The sequence below is a fragment of the Mycteria americana genome, chromosome 24 (assembly GCF_035582795.1).
Source record: "Mycteria americana isolate JAX WOST 10 ecotype Jacksonville Zoo and Gardens chromosome 24, USCA_MyAme_1.0, whole genome shotgun sequence".
Taxonomy (NCBI): Eukaryota; Metazoa; Chordata; class Aves; order Ciconiiformes; family Ciconiidae; genus Mycteria; species Mycteria americana.
Genome location: NC_134388.1, coordinates 1,201,951 through 1,216,729, shown reverse-complemented (window position 1 = coordinate 1,216,729; position 14,779 = coordinate 1,201,951). Strand labels below are relative to the sequence as shown.

Here is a 14,779-nt window from a genome sequence, read left to right as displayed (position 1 = left end):
GGGAGCAGCGGTTAGAAAACGGGTGTAAACGTTGAACAGAAATGAGAGAGGAAAGCTAAACCCTTTGGTCCCAGGCAAACCCTATAGAAAAAGGACCTTGGGGGCCGGTCAGGGTACCCTATTTTGGGATGGGGAGGGGGGCTGAGAGAGGTATATTGACTTGTGGGGTCATCAGGCCTCTGTCTTCCCCAGTACTTAGGGCAAGCTGGCCAGCTGGGGTGGCCATCCCCGACACCACGCACCCTGGCCTCCCGGGCACTCGCACGAGACACGCACACCACTGATCACGCAGAAATGGTGGTTAATGGGAAACTGGGGGGAGGGCAGTCCTCTGGGTTGGGGGTGGGAAAGGTCTTGCTTGCGCCAAGGAGGTCCCACGGACCTTGCTGCACTGCAACAGGGGTGGCCGGTCCCCACTGGCCAGAGCGAAGGGAGACGGATCCCTCTGCTCCAGCGCCCCCAGCCCTCGTCCCCTGGGGCAGCAGTGGGGCAGCCCACAGTGGCGGCAAGGCAGGGAAGACAGGATACGGGCCGGGGGCTGCTCCCTGCCGCTCCCGGCCCCAGTGATGCCGCTGCCAGCCAAGGAGGAGACCCTGTGCGGGCATGCGGAGGCTGCGCCTGCCGACCCAACAGCCCCAATAGCCCTTCCGGGTGCAGGACACAGCCGTCATCCGGCTGCCCCGTGTATGTACAGCTATTTACATATGTACAGGGTGCTCAGTGGGTGGGAGCCTCCCCGTCCCTCAGGGCACCTGGCGATGCTCGAGGGATGGGGACAAGGGGCCATCGTGCTGTGCCAGCCACTCACCGACACCCCCGGGTGGGATGAGACACCATCCCCCACCCCCGCCCCAGCCCTTTCCTTGTGTCGCTCGATGAGGTTTGGGGCTGGGCAGGGTCAGGGATGGGCCATTGGGGTTCCTCCATCTCAGGCTGGGAAGGGGCAGATCTGTCCCGTCACTCAGTCTGGGGTCCAGCCCTTCCCTGCAGCCCCACCAGCCCCAGCACCTTCCCACCAGGGTGGGATGAGGGCATGGCCGTACTCTGCACTGCTGTCACCCAGCCAGTCTGGCCAAGGGAGGGACGGGGGGGTCTGTCACTGCAGCCACATCCCCCCCTCACCCACACCAGGGCCGGGAAGGAGACTCCTCTTGTGGCCGCTCTTATGGCTTATACATGGCTGGAGGATGCTGTAGAAAAGGAGCCAGGAGTGAGGGGAGAGGGCTGGGGGGGCGGAAGGGGTTTAACTGCTGCCCTCCTCGGCCGAGCGTGTGTCCGACTTGAGCTTGACGAACTCCTTGGCCACCTCGTCATTGTTGCGTTGGGAGAGGATGCGGAGGACGGTGAGGCCAGTGTCATCCATGTGGATGCGGCGGCCCAGGGGCAGCCAGCAGGCGCAGCCAGGTCGCTGCAGGATATCGCGGAGCTGCAGGACAGCGATGCCCACTGTCCGGTCCTCCCGGGCGAAGCAGTAATCCTTCACGCACACCTGCAGCTCATAGCACTCGGGGCCCGTCTCCGTCCCCAGTGTGCTGCGGGAGGGCAAGGGACAGGCAGCGTTGGCATAGGGGGTCACATTCCCAGGCCCCCTGGCTCTGCGACAGCACCCTATATGGGTGCTGCCTCCCCACTGCCCCTAAAATCTTTTAATTTTTTCCTTTTCCCCAATCCCTGCTTTTACCGATGAGAAAAAATCTAAAACATCCCCTGGGGGACGAGTAAACTCACTGGCAGACCCCAGGAGAAGGGGGTCCCCATGTCATGGGGACGCATCCCCCAGCCCAGCCCCACATCCCCAGCCCTGCAGTGCCACTCACAACTGAAAGCTCTCGTTGTACTTGGGGGCCCAGCTGTTGTTCTTGGATTTGGTGGCAAATTTCCTCTTCTTGTCACTGAGGTGGGGCCCGATGATGTTGACCTCGATGAAGGGCCGGAAGATGCCCGATGTCTGCCATTTGAGGTCGTTCGCAGCCACCACTACAAGAAGGGGACACGTGAGGCTCACAGGGCGCTGCCACCTGCCGGACCCTGGCATCCCAGCCAGCAGAACCCACCTTTGACGGTGACTTTGTGTTCACCAGTGCCGGGGTGGGTGAAGAGCTCCACGTGGATGGACACCTCCCCGACAGGGTCATCCACACCAGAGCCTGCATGGCAAAGGGAGGAGACGTGAGTGCCCATTGCCCCCGTGTCCTTGACGTCCCCTGCCCACCACCAACCCCACTGGAGGAGGCAGGTCACCCGCCACGGGGCGGGAGGGGGTGGGCAGTAGGATTTGGCCCAATGCCGCCTCTGCCAAAGAGTTCTGGGGACAGCAGCAAGGGTGCAGCAACTGCCAAGGACGGCTGGGGCTGGCACCAGGCCGGGCTGGGGCATGGCAGGACATCCCCAGCACCAGGCTGGCTCTCTGTCAACCCACCCCACACCAGCAGGGCCCAGTGAGCCCCCTTGCCCAGGCAGGGGCGGAGGTGCCTGGGTGGGATGGGGCAGGACGGTGGCCCAGCCCCCCCTACTGGGGGCACGGGGAGGGGGGGTGTCAGTGCTGCGTGCACGGCCATGAGCATGGGCACAGCCCTGGGCAGGAGGGACCCGATCTGGCCCTTGTGCCACAGGGCAGCCACGGCCCTGCCAGCGGCTTGGGGCTGACCTGCCCCCTCTTGTATCCCCTCCATCTCAGGGACCACATCAAGCCCTGAGGTCCCCGAGCCTGGGGTACTCGGGTGACCTGCGACCAACAGCCCAGCCCACCCCCTCCCTCCCCAAGAGCCGTGCATGCACCCATGGGTGAAGGAGGGGGTGCAAGGCAGAGGGACAGGCTCTGCGGGCTGGGGCCAAGGAGATCAAACCGAGCTCAGCGGAAAGCTCTCAGGGTGGAAATAAAAGTGCGAAGGAGGACACATCCCCATGTGTCACTGCATGGCCCCCAGCACGAGGGTGCCAGGCGGGGGGGGGAGGCTGGTGATGGCACACTCTCCTCTCCATCCACCTTCATCCTCCACCCCACCGCCAGCACCCCATCTCCCCAGGCATCTGCCACCCGGGCAGCGCCGCATGCTGAGCCGAAATGGAGGCGATGGCGGGCAAGGAGGGGGTGTCTGGGTACAGGAGGCCAAGCATGGGGTGCAGTCCCGGCCCCTCTGGCAGGGTGCGATGGAGGCCAAGCGGGACCCATGGAGATGGGCTCATTCCTCACGCCCCGGGGCAGGTGGACGGAGCTCGCCGGAGCAAGGCTAGTAATGGTCCTTCTGGCAGCAGGGTGGGTGGGAGGGGGACACGGACACGGTCATGACCTCCCCTGGGGCCGCATGTCCCAGCAGGACAGCTCCCCGGCTTGCAGGGAGGTCGTGGCAGGTGCCCACCCCCAGGCAGCAGCACTGGGGACAACGCGGGGTGCCCAGAGCTTGCAAGCGAAGGCGGGCACCCCTATCCCCACGGGGCACAGCCCCCCTCCCTGGTCTGGGCGGGTGGTCAATACGGCTGAGCACAGTTCCTCCAAATTCAGCCCAAAGCAGCCCTGGGAGCGCGAGTCTGTGGGCGGAGGGCTCCAGCTCTGCCCACGCTAGGGGTCCCCAAGGCCAGCGGTGCTGGGACAGGGCTCCTGGCCACTCCAGCCCGCAGTGCCGGGACTGTTACTAGCCCAGGCCGGCGGCGGCAGGCAGGTGCAGGGGCGGGCGAGCAGCACACATACCCTTCTCAGGATAAATTTCTTCACTAAGGGTAAACCTAATACCTTTCCCACCATGAACTAGTGGGAAGGAGAGAGAAAGAGACAGAGACACGGCACAGAGTAGACGAAGAGAGGAGGAAGGAGATGACATGTGTGGGGGACAGGAACAGTGAAAGAGGGGGGAGAAAACAAAGAGAGAGAAAGAGAGATCAGATGTTGCAGACGGATGGATGGCCGAGCATCCGGACAACACTGCAGCAACACAGGAGTGCCGGGCACCACCCAGCTCTGAGCCCAAGGGGTCCTGGGGCCAGACTGCACCCCGGGGTGCTGGCACCCACTGGACCCAACCCCACGCCCCCGACATGGCTGGCACAGGAGGCACAGACAGGACAGACGTCCCTTGCAGGAGACGCACAGACAGCAAATGCACGTCCCACTCCCCGAGGACGCAGACAAGCCTGGCTGGGGCACTATGCAATCGCCCATGACCACCACCAAGCATCTCTGTCCCCTCCTCGAGCAGCCAAGGGACAAAATAAAGGGCAGCATTTAGAGCCGAGGGGTAGTCCTGCCCCAGAGGGTGCCCAGCACCCTGCACCCCATGGCTCTGGGATGGGGGCAGCGCCTGAGAGGCACCCGGCACCCTGGACGGATCCCAAATCATGGGGTACAGGGGGCACCCAGCATGCCCAGGACAGGCCCCGGCACAGCATCCAGGTCCAGCCGATCCTGGGAGAGGTCTGATCCCTGGCCAGGCTGGCAGCATTCGGCCGAGACTGGCAGCTCCAAGGCAGTGCTGACCAGAGGCGTCTGTGCTGGGTGACAGGGACCATCCAGAGGGGACAAACACTGTGACACATGGCCAGAGGGTGACCTTCTCCCCCACCCGCGGGCCCCATTTCTGTGCCGGCCCAGCCATGCCCTGGCACTGGGGACAGGCGCTTCTTGCTGGTGGGGGACTTGGGGATGCCAGGCTGCCTCTGGGCACCCGTGGCCCCTCTTCACCTGCAAACCATGGGAGAAAAAAGCCCTTCCCTCCCCACCCATCCCTCCCACCCCTCCACGAGCCTGGCTGGGACACCCAACCCCACTGGGACAAAGGCAGGGTGGGGCCCTGGCCGTGGGGCAGCCGAGCCCGTGTGTGGGGATAGGGGGCCCGGGTGAGGGGCCAGGGCAGTGCATCCTACCCTGCGAAGCCTGGGTCTGCACAAAGGTTTTGATGAGGAGGTCAGTGGCCTGGGTGTAGAGGGACAGGGCGTAGCGCAGCGACTGCAGGTCCGGGCTCTTCTCCAGGAATGTCTTCTTCAGCCCCACGCCGCCGGCATGGAAGTATTGCTGGAGGGGGAAGACAGCCCCAGGGTCCTCAGCAGCTCTGCTGGAGCCCCCCCGGGTCCGTGCCTCAGGGCCGGAGGGTACCCTTCGTACAGAGTGCCCTCACCTTGATGGTGTCCAGCGCCAGCTCCACCACTGCACATTGCTTTGGGGTCAGGCTCTTGGCTTCCTCCCGTACCATGTGGTCCTGCAGGGCATGAATCCTGCTCTCAGCACGGGACCAGGGCCCCACTCCCCTCGCCCCAGCCATGCCAGCAAGTGAGCGCTGGTGGGGTCCTTGCAACAGTGCCCGTGCCAGCCTGCAAAGTGCCACGCGCCCTAGCACGGAGAGGAGCTCAGACTGCCCGGCCCCTCCCAGCCCAGCCTCCCAGCCCTCACCTTCAGCTTGGAGAGCTGCCCCAGCTCCTTGGCTGCGTTGAAAATCATCTGCGTGCCCTGCAGAGAGCAAAGAGACAGGAACGGCCCCGGTGAGCGGCCAGGCTGGGGGTGCCACGGCCAGACCGGGCACGCGGTGCCAGGAGCTTGCTGCAGCTCCGAGGGGTCCCCCAGCCCCCCAGGCTCCAGGGGGCCGGAGGGGTGCTCCTCGGAGAGCCCCAGGGGCCACCGGCCACGCCAGGCATGGTGATGCAGGTGCGGGGAGCTAGTGCAGCCCCCGTCCCAGCCCCCGAGTTCTCAGCACAGGTGTGTGGCTGGGGGCTTGGGGACCCCAGGGCAAGACATCACCCTGGCATCAGGGACCTCACACCCTGCTCAGCACAACCAGCTTGGCCCAAGGGTCCCATCCTGCTCCCCGTGGTGCCGCAGCACCCGTTCCTGCAGCCAACGGAGCCCGGCACAGCACATCCCTGGCACCGCGTGGACAATCATACGACATAGGGGTGGGGGGAGCAGAGAGTGAGGGCAGGGGGACAGCGGGCGCAGGGAGGATGTGGCACAGTCCCCCTGTACCCTGCGGCGCTGGCAGCCAAGCCAAACGGCCCCTGCCACCCAGACCCCTGCCCAGTCCCAGCCCCAGGGAGATTCCCAGCCCCTTTGCACCCCAGGGAACACCGTGGGTGGGAGCCCCTGGCCGCCTTCGCCTGCCCTGTGCCGTGCCACCCTCACGGGCAGGGGCCATGAAACCATTCCACAGGGCCCACTGGCACGGCTCCTGGGGACGTAGCCCCATGGCACGGGCAGATCCCGCTCACCTCCCTGGTTTGGCACCCGCTCGCTGGGCTGAGCGCAAGGTTCCCTTCTCAAGCCCTCCAGTGCGCAACATGCAACTGGGTAAACTGGGGCCCAGTGGGGCAGAGCCAGCGATTCCCACCTCCTTCCCCCTCCCAGCACCAGTAGCTCCGGTCCTTCCCAACAATGATAAACCCCAGCATCTATCCCACTAACCATTACCTTCTTCAGGGGTCTGGCCCCGCCATGTCCTCATTTTGTACCCCCCCCCATTAACCTCTTGTGCCCCCCCGCCCGAGTTCTGTCCCATTAATCCTTCCCTTGCTGTCCCTGTCTCCCCCAGCCGGTGAACAGGCTGGGAGCTGGGGACACTTGTGTCACCCAAACAGCACAACGGGACACTGTACTGAGATGGGAGCCCCCCCCACCCCGCAGCGCATGGGACAAGGGATGGGGAGGAGGCAAGAGGAGGGACCAGAGCCAAGTGGGGAGCAGAAGAGCCATGTCCTTACTTCAGTGTGACTGGGCAGCTTCACCCTGCTCTGGAAGAGAACAGCAAGGGACAGTTACTGGTGGCCCCAGCAGCGGCCAGCCACGGGTCCGGGCCCCCCTCATTCCCCGGCCATGCCAGTTCTGGCCCTGTAGGCTCCTCTGGCTCCGCCCAGTTCTCCGCTGGGGCCACTGGTTCGGCACCAGTTCACACCTGCAAAGGCTCAGCCCCATGCACTTGCTGGTGAACCTGCGATGAGCGTGCCAGGTCTCTTCCTGAGCGGGGGCAGGCTTGCTCCCCGCCTTGTTTGGGGCTGGGGAAATAGCAGCAGGTGGAGGAAAGCAGCTCCCCCAGCACGCTCAGCAAACCGGGGCAGGAGCCAGTGTCCCCTGCAAGAGGAGGGGGGAGCCGGGGGGAGCCGCAGGCGTCGCCCAGACAGATGCCGGCGTGGCTCTTTTTGAGAGCTGGGTTTTGGGAGCAGGCAGCCTGGAGGGCTGTGCTGGGCCCCCAGCCCGGCGGTGGGGAGCACCCAGAAGGAGAGCCCGCGTGCCAGGAGAAAGCCCTTTGGCAAGTTTTGGGGCTCAGCGAGCCTTGCCGAGGCCCCCCAGGCATGAGGGGGAAGCCAGCTCAGAGGTCCAGGGGATCTCAGCAGCCCCGTGGCCCGCAGCGTGCCCTGCACATCCCTCGCATGGCCCAGCATCCTGGGGGTCACCTTTTCCTGAGCCCCCAGCAGTGGGACGGGTTTGTGCCTGGGATCTCCCATGCTTGGGCACCCCGTCCCCACGCCATCCCAGCCAGGCACCTGGAGGGGTGCTGAGCGCCGTGGGGCAGCGTCCCCCCATGCCTGCCCACATACCCACCCACGGGGGCTAAACACGACACGACACCCGCTCCCTGCCCTGGGCGACACACAGAAACAGGTCACTGCCCCCATCCTGCACACAGGCAGCACGTCCCGGACAACACGGCACACCTCAACACAACACGCCACGCAGGCAACGGCACATCCAGACAGCACGACAGAGGAAGCACGGACAAGCCTGGACCTTCACAGCAGGCGGGTGTGGGGCCACGAGCGTGGCCACGGGGCGATGACACACATGAAGCCCACGGCTATTTACCTTCTCTGTCCCCTTGCCATGTTTTCTCAAGAGCGTGCCCTGTAGAAGCAATGTCAGAGGTTGAGTGGGGGGGTGGGGGGACAGCGTGGGACGGGACACAGGGGGTGCAGGGCAAGGCTGGGCACATGGGGTGGCCGCAAGCCGGCGGCAAAGACATCGTTGAGCTCCTAAAGGACAGCCAGGGCCAATGGGGGACTGGTCCCTGTTGGGGTGCTGGGCCCATGGGGGACTGGTCCCCACTGGGATACTGGGTTAGTGGGGGACTGGTCCCCAGAGGGATGCTGGGTCAGTGAGGGACTGGTGTCTTTGGGATGCTGGGCCAACTGGTCCCCACTGCAATGCAGGATGTTGCACTGATGGGGAACTGGTCCCCACACCGAGATGCTGGGCTGTGGGTAGCTGGTCCCTGCTGGGATACAGGGGTGCTGAGCCCATGGGGGACTGGTCCCCGCTGGGATATAGGGAGGCAGGAGCCAGCTGGCACTGTGTGCGGGCAGCCTCCGGTGCCCCCGCATTCCCCTCCAGCTCTGGCAGATGCTCACAGCGGTGGGGAGGGGGCAGCCGTACTCGGCTTTTGCACACAGAGTGCTGGTCCGTGCAGTGCTGGGCCCAGTGGCAACCCCACGCTGACCCAGGCCCAGCAGCGGCAAGAGAAACAGTGTAAAATGGGGCAGCAGTGCCACGGGGGGGGTTCCTAACCAGCCTCTCAGGGGAGGCTGGGGCACGTCTGAATCAGGAGGAGGTGGCAGGGGGGTCAACGGGCAGGGAAGCCTGCGGGAGGGACAAGCAGCACAGTTAGGGCCAAGCGGGGCCACCAGCAGGGTTTCTTGCCCTGGAGGGAAACTGAGGCACGGGGTGATGGGTGAAGAAGAGGACCTTATGCCCCCTAGAGCTGACAGCACCCCAGTCCCCCGGCAGCCTCAGCAAGGCTGGGACGTGGGGTCCCCGTGAGGTCTGAGGGGAGGCTCAGCCCCAGGCTGCCCCCGGGGTCTCTCCAAATGCTGCTGTTGGAAACAAAAGGTGTTGGAGGACGTGGGACGGGCATTTGTCCCCGCAGGGATCGGCACCCAGCACCCAACCACCGGCACCCGCACCACTGCTCCTCCTCGCAAAGATGCCTGCGGTCAAAGCAGGGGTGGGGGCAGGACTGGGGGTGGACGTGGCCCTTCCGTTGCCCTGTGGGGCATAAGCCCATGGCCGCAGACTGAGCAGAAGAGGACAAAAGGAAACTGCTCAGTCAAAGCTCTGCAAGGACCCAGCAGCAATGCCGAGAAGAGAACCCAGGAGTCCAGGCTCCCAGGGCCATATCCCGACCAGGGACAAAGTCTCACAACTCGTGCCAGCAACCTGCCCCACCACTGAGCAACCGGGCCAGAGACCGTCATGTCCCAGCGAGATGCTCCTCTCCGCAGGCAGGGAAAGCCCCCTCATCCCCCGTCAGGGCCACGGCCCAGCCAGGACCTCAAGGGGAAACTGAGGCACAAGGGGTCAGGAAGAGCAGCCCTGGCTGCCAGGCACGCACCGCTCCCCCTGCTTGTGTCTCCAGCGGCCTCTCGCCCTCAGCACAGAGCAAGAAGATGGGATCAGCCTGGGTTTGGCTGTCCCCGATTACCTGGCACCGCCCCATCACTAACCCTTGCACCGCCCCACATCCAGGCACCGCGAATCTGTCCAGGACCTTTCCACCCCCCCAACCCAGCTGGGGCCACGGGCAAGTGCCCGCCAGGAGCCAGTGACAAGCGGGCAGCACGAGGATGGGGACCACAGAGGTGGACCAAGTCGGGAGCCGGAGGAGGGCGTGGGCAGAGCGCGGGCAGCCACACAAGACAAAAACCGGCGAGGCCAGGACCGACACACAGCGGACAGACAGACAGACAGACAGGGAGCTGCCGTACTTACAATCATCTGCCATTGAAAGGCGAGCGGAGCAATTGGAGAGAACAACCGTGACATGAGTGTCGGCCCCTTCCTCCATCCTCCCCAGCCCCAGCTGCCCCACGGCTGGGTACCAGCCCCGGCCGCCCCCCCACCCCCGCCAGCCAGCAGGGATGGCAGAGCCAGGGGTGTCCCCCACCCGACATGCCACAGCACTCGGCGCTGATGCCCTGCCACCGGCACCACAGGTCTCCACAGCCCCAAAGTGGCCCCATCCCAGCCTGCCCAGTCCTTCCTCTCTGTGGCAGGGGGCTCTGCCCCAGGGGGACCCAGCTCCCGGAAGCTGGTGGACCCCACTCAACACTGGGCTCTGACATGTAGCCCCCTGCCGCCAACCGGCCCAGCCACCCCCAGGCTGGAGCCCAGAGCCACCCTGGGTGGGCTGTCCCCTGCCGTAGGGACCAGCCCCAGCACGGCCCCGTCCAAGGACTGCCTCCCTCCAGGAAAATCACCCAACGGATCCACATGTCCATGCCACCTCCTCTGCCCTCAGCACGGGGCTTGCTGCCTCCAGAACATGGCATAGCTACACGTGGCTGGGAAGGGATGCAGGTAGGAACTGGGATGGCAACTGGGACCCAGCAGCACCAACGTTCCTGCTAGATTTGTCTACCTTTGGCCAAGGGTGTGCGAGCCTGGCCGGGAGCGATGCAGGGCTGACCTGAGCCGGGCTCTGGGCTGTGACAAGGGGCCGGTGAGGTGGCACCACTGAGGGCTGACAGGTCACCAATGCGCTGTCCCTTACAGACACAGCACGAGGAGGCCCACAGCCCCAGAAAGGTGACACAGCAGCCAGTGGCTCCAGGGACTCCAAGTAAGAGCCTGAGGCCAGCTTTGTGACAGTGACAAAAGGCACCAAGAGTGACAGGGATAGATGTGTGGCTGGCTTAGAGCCCTTGGCGTCACCCTTCCCTGCCTGACCCCGAGGGAACAGCCACCCCGGGAAGCTTTGGGGTGCATGGCTACGTGCAAGGAGGACAGACACACAGCGATGCGAACGGAGCCTCGAAGCCTGTCGGCAACCTCCCTCTGAGGAGGGACCATTCCCTGGGCTTTGCTCTGCTCCCCTAGAGCCTGTTCAGCCCATGAGCAAGGAAGAGTTCGCTCCTGCTACGGGGACGTGCCCCCCATCCCCACAAAGCCAGTCCCTGCTCCCCAGGCAACCCCAGCCCCACAGCAAGGCCGACGTGCGGCGGCTCCTCAGGCTCCGAGAGCTCCCGATTCACCTCCTGGCACAGGGACCGCGCCCGCAGCCCGTGCTGCTGAGCGCGGCAGGGGATGCTGCCCCAGCTCAGAGGGGAGGACGGAGAGGGAAGGACCGGTGCCACGATGGAGGTGGCAGGAAGGTCCTTTGGCAAAGCCATCCAGGGGCTGGGCTGCACTGGGCACCTGGGTCAAGGATGACCTTTCTCTGCTCCATCCCTTCCCTGGCCATGAGCTGGGGACAGACCTGGGGAGGCCACCGAAGGCCCCAGCCCCTCAGCTGCCAGCAAGAGCACCTGGCCAGCGATGTCCCACACTGGCCCTAATCAGCCACCTGCGTCTCAGCTCCAGGGTCCCCCATCCCTGGTCTCCCTCCCCATCACTCACCGTCTGGTCAGTGAGCGGGGGTAGGACAATGGTCTTCTCCATCGTGTTCATCACCAGCTTCCAGAGCTCCTTCAGCACCCGCTTCAGCACCGTCTTCTCGCAGATCTTGGCAAAGAGCGTCAGGCTGCAGAGAGGGGACGGGGCTGAAGTTCCTGGCACGGCACCCACGATGCCACCCCCTGCCCGGTCACCCTGACCCTGCAGGTCCCCCACACTCCCGGGTTGGGTCAGGGGCACTGGGGAGGGTGGGGGTCCCTGTTGTCCCCCACACTCACTTGCTGTCCAGGAGGTCCATGATGGGCTGCAGGACGTTGTCAGCATCCTGTGCAACGCTGCTGCAGGTGCTGGCAGGGACATTGCCAGTGCCCTTCACCTGGCCCAGGATGTCGCCCATCTGCTTCACGCACTCCTCGATGTGCGGCTGGAAACTGGGGACCGCAATGTCCAGGCAGCTCAGCATCCCCCACGGCCATGCCCAGGACCTGCTTGGCTGAGCACAGCCCCCAGCCTGGCCCCAGCCGCAGCTCCTGGACCCCCAAACCCTTCCTTGGCCCACTGCCCATGCCCTCTCGCCTGGGTGTACCTGGTGGCAAAGACTCGGCTTAGCTCATCCAGGACGTTGTTGAGTTTCACCTGCAGTTCCTTGAGGATATCGCTGGCTTCTGTGTCCAGCTGGAGGAGGGACAGGTTGGAGAAGCCATCAGGGTCCCTGGCCCAGCCCTGGGGGTTCTCTGCACCCCAAATGCACCCCTGGGCAGGGTGAAGCCCATCCATCGTCCAACATGGTGGGAGAGCAGGGTGCCATGGGGTGGGACAGTGTGATCCCATACAGGAGTGAGGAACTGGGGTCTGCTCCCAGCGCTGCGGAGCCAGGGAAGGGGCTGCCTCTGGGGAGAAGGGACTGATCCAGCCCCTCCACGGGGCTCCCTCCTGGAGACCCCCAATACGCACCTCCTTCCCACCCATGGCTTCAAACATCTTCTCGAGCTGGACGCGGAGCTGCTGGATGTTGTTCATCAGGATGCAGGGCTGGAGGGGTGGGATGGAGAGGGCGGTCAACGCCAACAAATGTGGCTGGAACAGTGCCCACCGCCCCAGGTCCCTCCCACCCTGCACTGGGGGACACGAGAACAGTCATGGCACAGAGCCCTGCCTGGCAGCATTTCAGGGACTGCCATCGGACAGAGACCGAGGGCAGGACCTGCGTCATGGGGACCAGCTCTGGAGCTGAGGTGATGGCTGGGGTCACCATGTGGGGACAGTCCTGCCTGGCAGCACCAGGCAGGTAGCAAGCAGAAGGGAGATATGTCACCACTTTCTCCTTCTCCTTGGAGCAGTACGAGGCGAAATCCTTGGAGATGATCTCGGCATACTGGAGTAGCACGTTGCTGATGGTCTGCAGCCAAACGAAGGACGGGACCCACCCAGACAGCGGCAGAGGAGGAAGGGGGGAAAGAAGGAGACCATGAGTCCCGCAGCAGCGAAACAACCCAAAGCCTGGATACACCCTGGGACCCCTAGGCCCTCTGGCCCATGGATGCACCAGGAGCCACATAGGCACAGCCACGGAACGCCAGACCTAGCATAGCTGGTCTCCACGGGCAGCTCCATCACCAGCACAGCTGTGAAGGCATCAGCCATCAAGCCTGCATGCAACTCCCTCCCACACTGCAGCGAGCAGTGGCATTTCATTAATCTAGATTAATTAACCAATTAACTCATTAATTAGCTAGTCTCCTGTGCTAGCAAAGCTGGGAGAGCCACAGGGTCTGTTGGTGGCACGTTCACTTGAGCGTTGCTGTTAGTTGGTGCAATCTGTGCCCTATGCCGCTGCCTGCAGCTGGATGGGAGGCAGCAGAGCCCCGAGCCCCCCTCCCCTGCCCCCTGAGGGCTGCACTCACGTGGGGTACCCAGGAGCCCCGAGCCAGGGCTGGGACCGGGGTCCCAGGGGTGCTGCTGGCCCAGCGGCCCCCGCCCCGGCAGCTGCCCACCTTGGCAAACCTTCGCATGTAGTGCCCAACAATCTGGGGGTCGGGGCACTCAAGCTTCTTGATGATCTCAAAACTCTGGTTGAGCTGGGAGAAGACGTCCACCACGGAGCAAGAGAAGAGTGCGTGCTCTGACGTCTGCTGGAACTGGGGGAATGAGGGGCAGTGTCAGCAGCAGGCAGGGAAGGGAGATTTTGGCCCCGACGGGGACATGCTGGGCATCGAGGGACAAGCCCCTTGCCCACCCCGGGCTGCAGCTCCTGTGCCCACTGACAGTCCTGTTCATACCCCATCCTTCTTGTCCCGCTCCAGCGCTCCATGCAGGAAATCCCGCGACACCTCTTCATTCTCATCCAGCCACTGGATAACAAAGGGCTCGAACCAGCTGGAAGAGAGGAGGGTCCCCGGTGAGGCCAGCTAGCCCCCGGGGCACAAGCACCCCCTCCCCTGCCCCCCGAGGGCTGCACTCACGCGGGGTACTCAGGCACGCGGCTCTTGAAGGAGGGCAGCTCGGTGACGTACTCGTTGTACAGCCACTTCACCTTGAAGTGCAGGTTCATGTAGTCCGCGCTCTTGCACAGGCGGTGCTTGTCATGCTCTGCACGGGGAAGGCGAGCGCGTGGGGGGGTTGCTTCGAGCCCCAAACCTGGCAGGCGGCTGCCCCAAGGGCAGCTCCGGGGATGCCGAGGTAATGGGGTGAAGATGAAAGCGCTTCTTGGGTGGGATTTAAGCTAGGCATCGTGTTGATGAGGGGGTGAAATGGGTTTGCTCAGGGAACAGGCAAGGTGGGAGCAGAGTGCGGCTCCTGCCTGGTTCCCCCACCCGGCTCGGGGCGGCGTGGGGGGACTCACCCTCCATCGCGTACTTCATGTCCTGAGCAAAGAGGTTCCACATCACCTCGGCACTGATCTTCCCCACGTTCAGTTCCTGGGGGAACCTGGGGTGGGGGGAAAGCGTGGACACGGGGTGGACCAGCCCTCCTCTCGGAGTTACATCCCCACACACCTCCCGCCTGCCTCAGTTTCCCCATCTGTAGAATGGATGTTACAACCCACTCCACAGGACTAAAGCTACCATTGCCACCGTGTGGGCGTTCCCCTGGGTGCGAAGCAGGGTCCCCTTCCCCGGCACCTACTCACTGGTTCAGGCAGGGCGTGTAGGAGTTCTTGTCCTCCTCGATAATGGAGACTATCAGGGTGATGAGCTTGGACCAGAAGTCCAGGTTTTTGATGCTGGGACCCTGCTCCTCAGGGGGCACCTCGCCTTTCTTCGTCTGGAGTGATGGGGACACAGCAGAGGCTCCGGTCACCCCACCCGTGGGGCCTGATTTCATGGAGGGGCTAACGAGGAGGCAGGAGGGCTCTGGGAACACCCTGGAGGCCCCCACACAGCCCCGCCTTGTCTGAGCCCGGTCTCAATCTCGCAGCAGTGGGGCTCAAACCCTGCCCAAGGCTTGGGGCTCATTCTGCATGGGGCTGAGCGCTCT

At 64.3% G+C, this 14,779-nt stretch overlaps 1 protein-coding gene across 1 annotated transcript in view; it reads right to left on the bottom strand.

The window, feature by feature from the left end:
- Positions 1–356: 356 nt before the first annotated feature.
- Positions 357–14,779, bottom strand: part of UNC13A (unc-13 homolog A) — a 36,512-nt gene continuing 22,089 nt past the window's right edge. Inside the window, exons 25-42 of the mRNA XM_075524365.1 lie at positions 14,433–14,566; positions 14,145–14,230; positions 13,765–13,891; positions 13,582–13,678; positions 13,297–13,440; positions 12,618–12,701; positions 12,257–12,334; positions 11,889–11,977; positions 11,581–11,733; positions 11,306–11,429; positions 7,781–7,819; positions 6,682–6,711; positions 5,381–5,437; positions 5,109–5,189; positions 4,858–5,005; positions 2,055–2,147; positions 1,818–1,977; positions 357–1,532 (exon numbers count right to left, since the gene is read on the bottom strand). Of these exons, the coding sequence (XP_075380480.1) occupies positions 1,244–1,532; positions 1,818–1,977; positions 2,055–2,147; positions 4,858–5,005; positions 5,109–5,189; positions 5,381–5,437; positions 6,682–6,711; positions 7,781–7,819; positions 11,306–11,429; positions 11,581–11,733; positions 11,889–11,977; positions 12,257–12,334; positions 12,618–12,701; positions 13,297–13,440; positions 13,582–13,678; positions 13,765–13,891; positions 14,145–14,230; positions 14,433–14,566 (2,013 nt within the window). The 3' untranslated portion in view covers positions 357–1,243. The remainder of the gene's footprint in view (positions 1,533–1,817; positions 1,978–2,054; positions 2,148–4,857; positions 5,006–5,108; positions 5,190–5,380; positions 5,438–6,681; positions 6,712–7,780; positions 7,820–11,305; positions 11,430–11,580; positions 11,734–11,888; positions 11,978–12,256; positions 12,335–12,617; positions 12,702–13,296; positions 13,441–13,581; positions 13,679–13,764; positions 13,892–14,144; positions 14,231–14,432; positions 14,567–14,779) is intronic.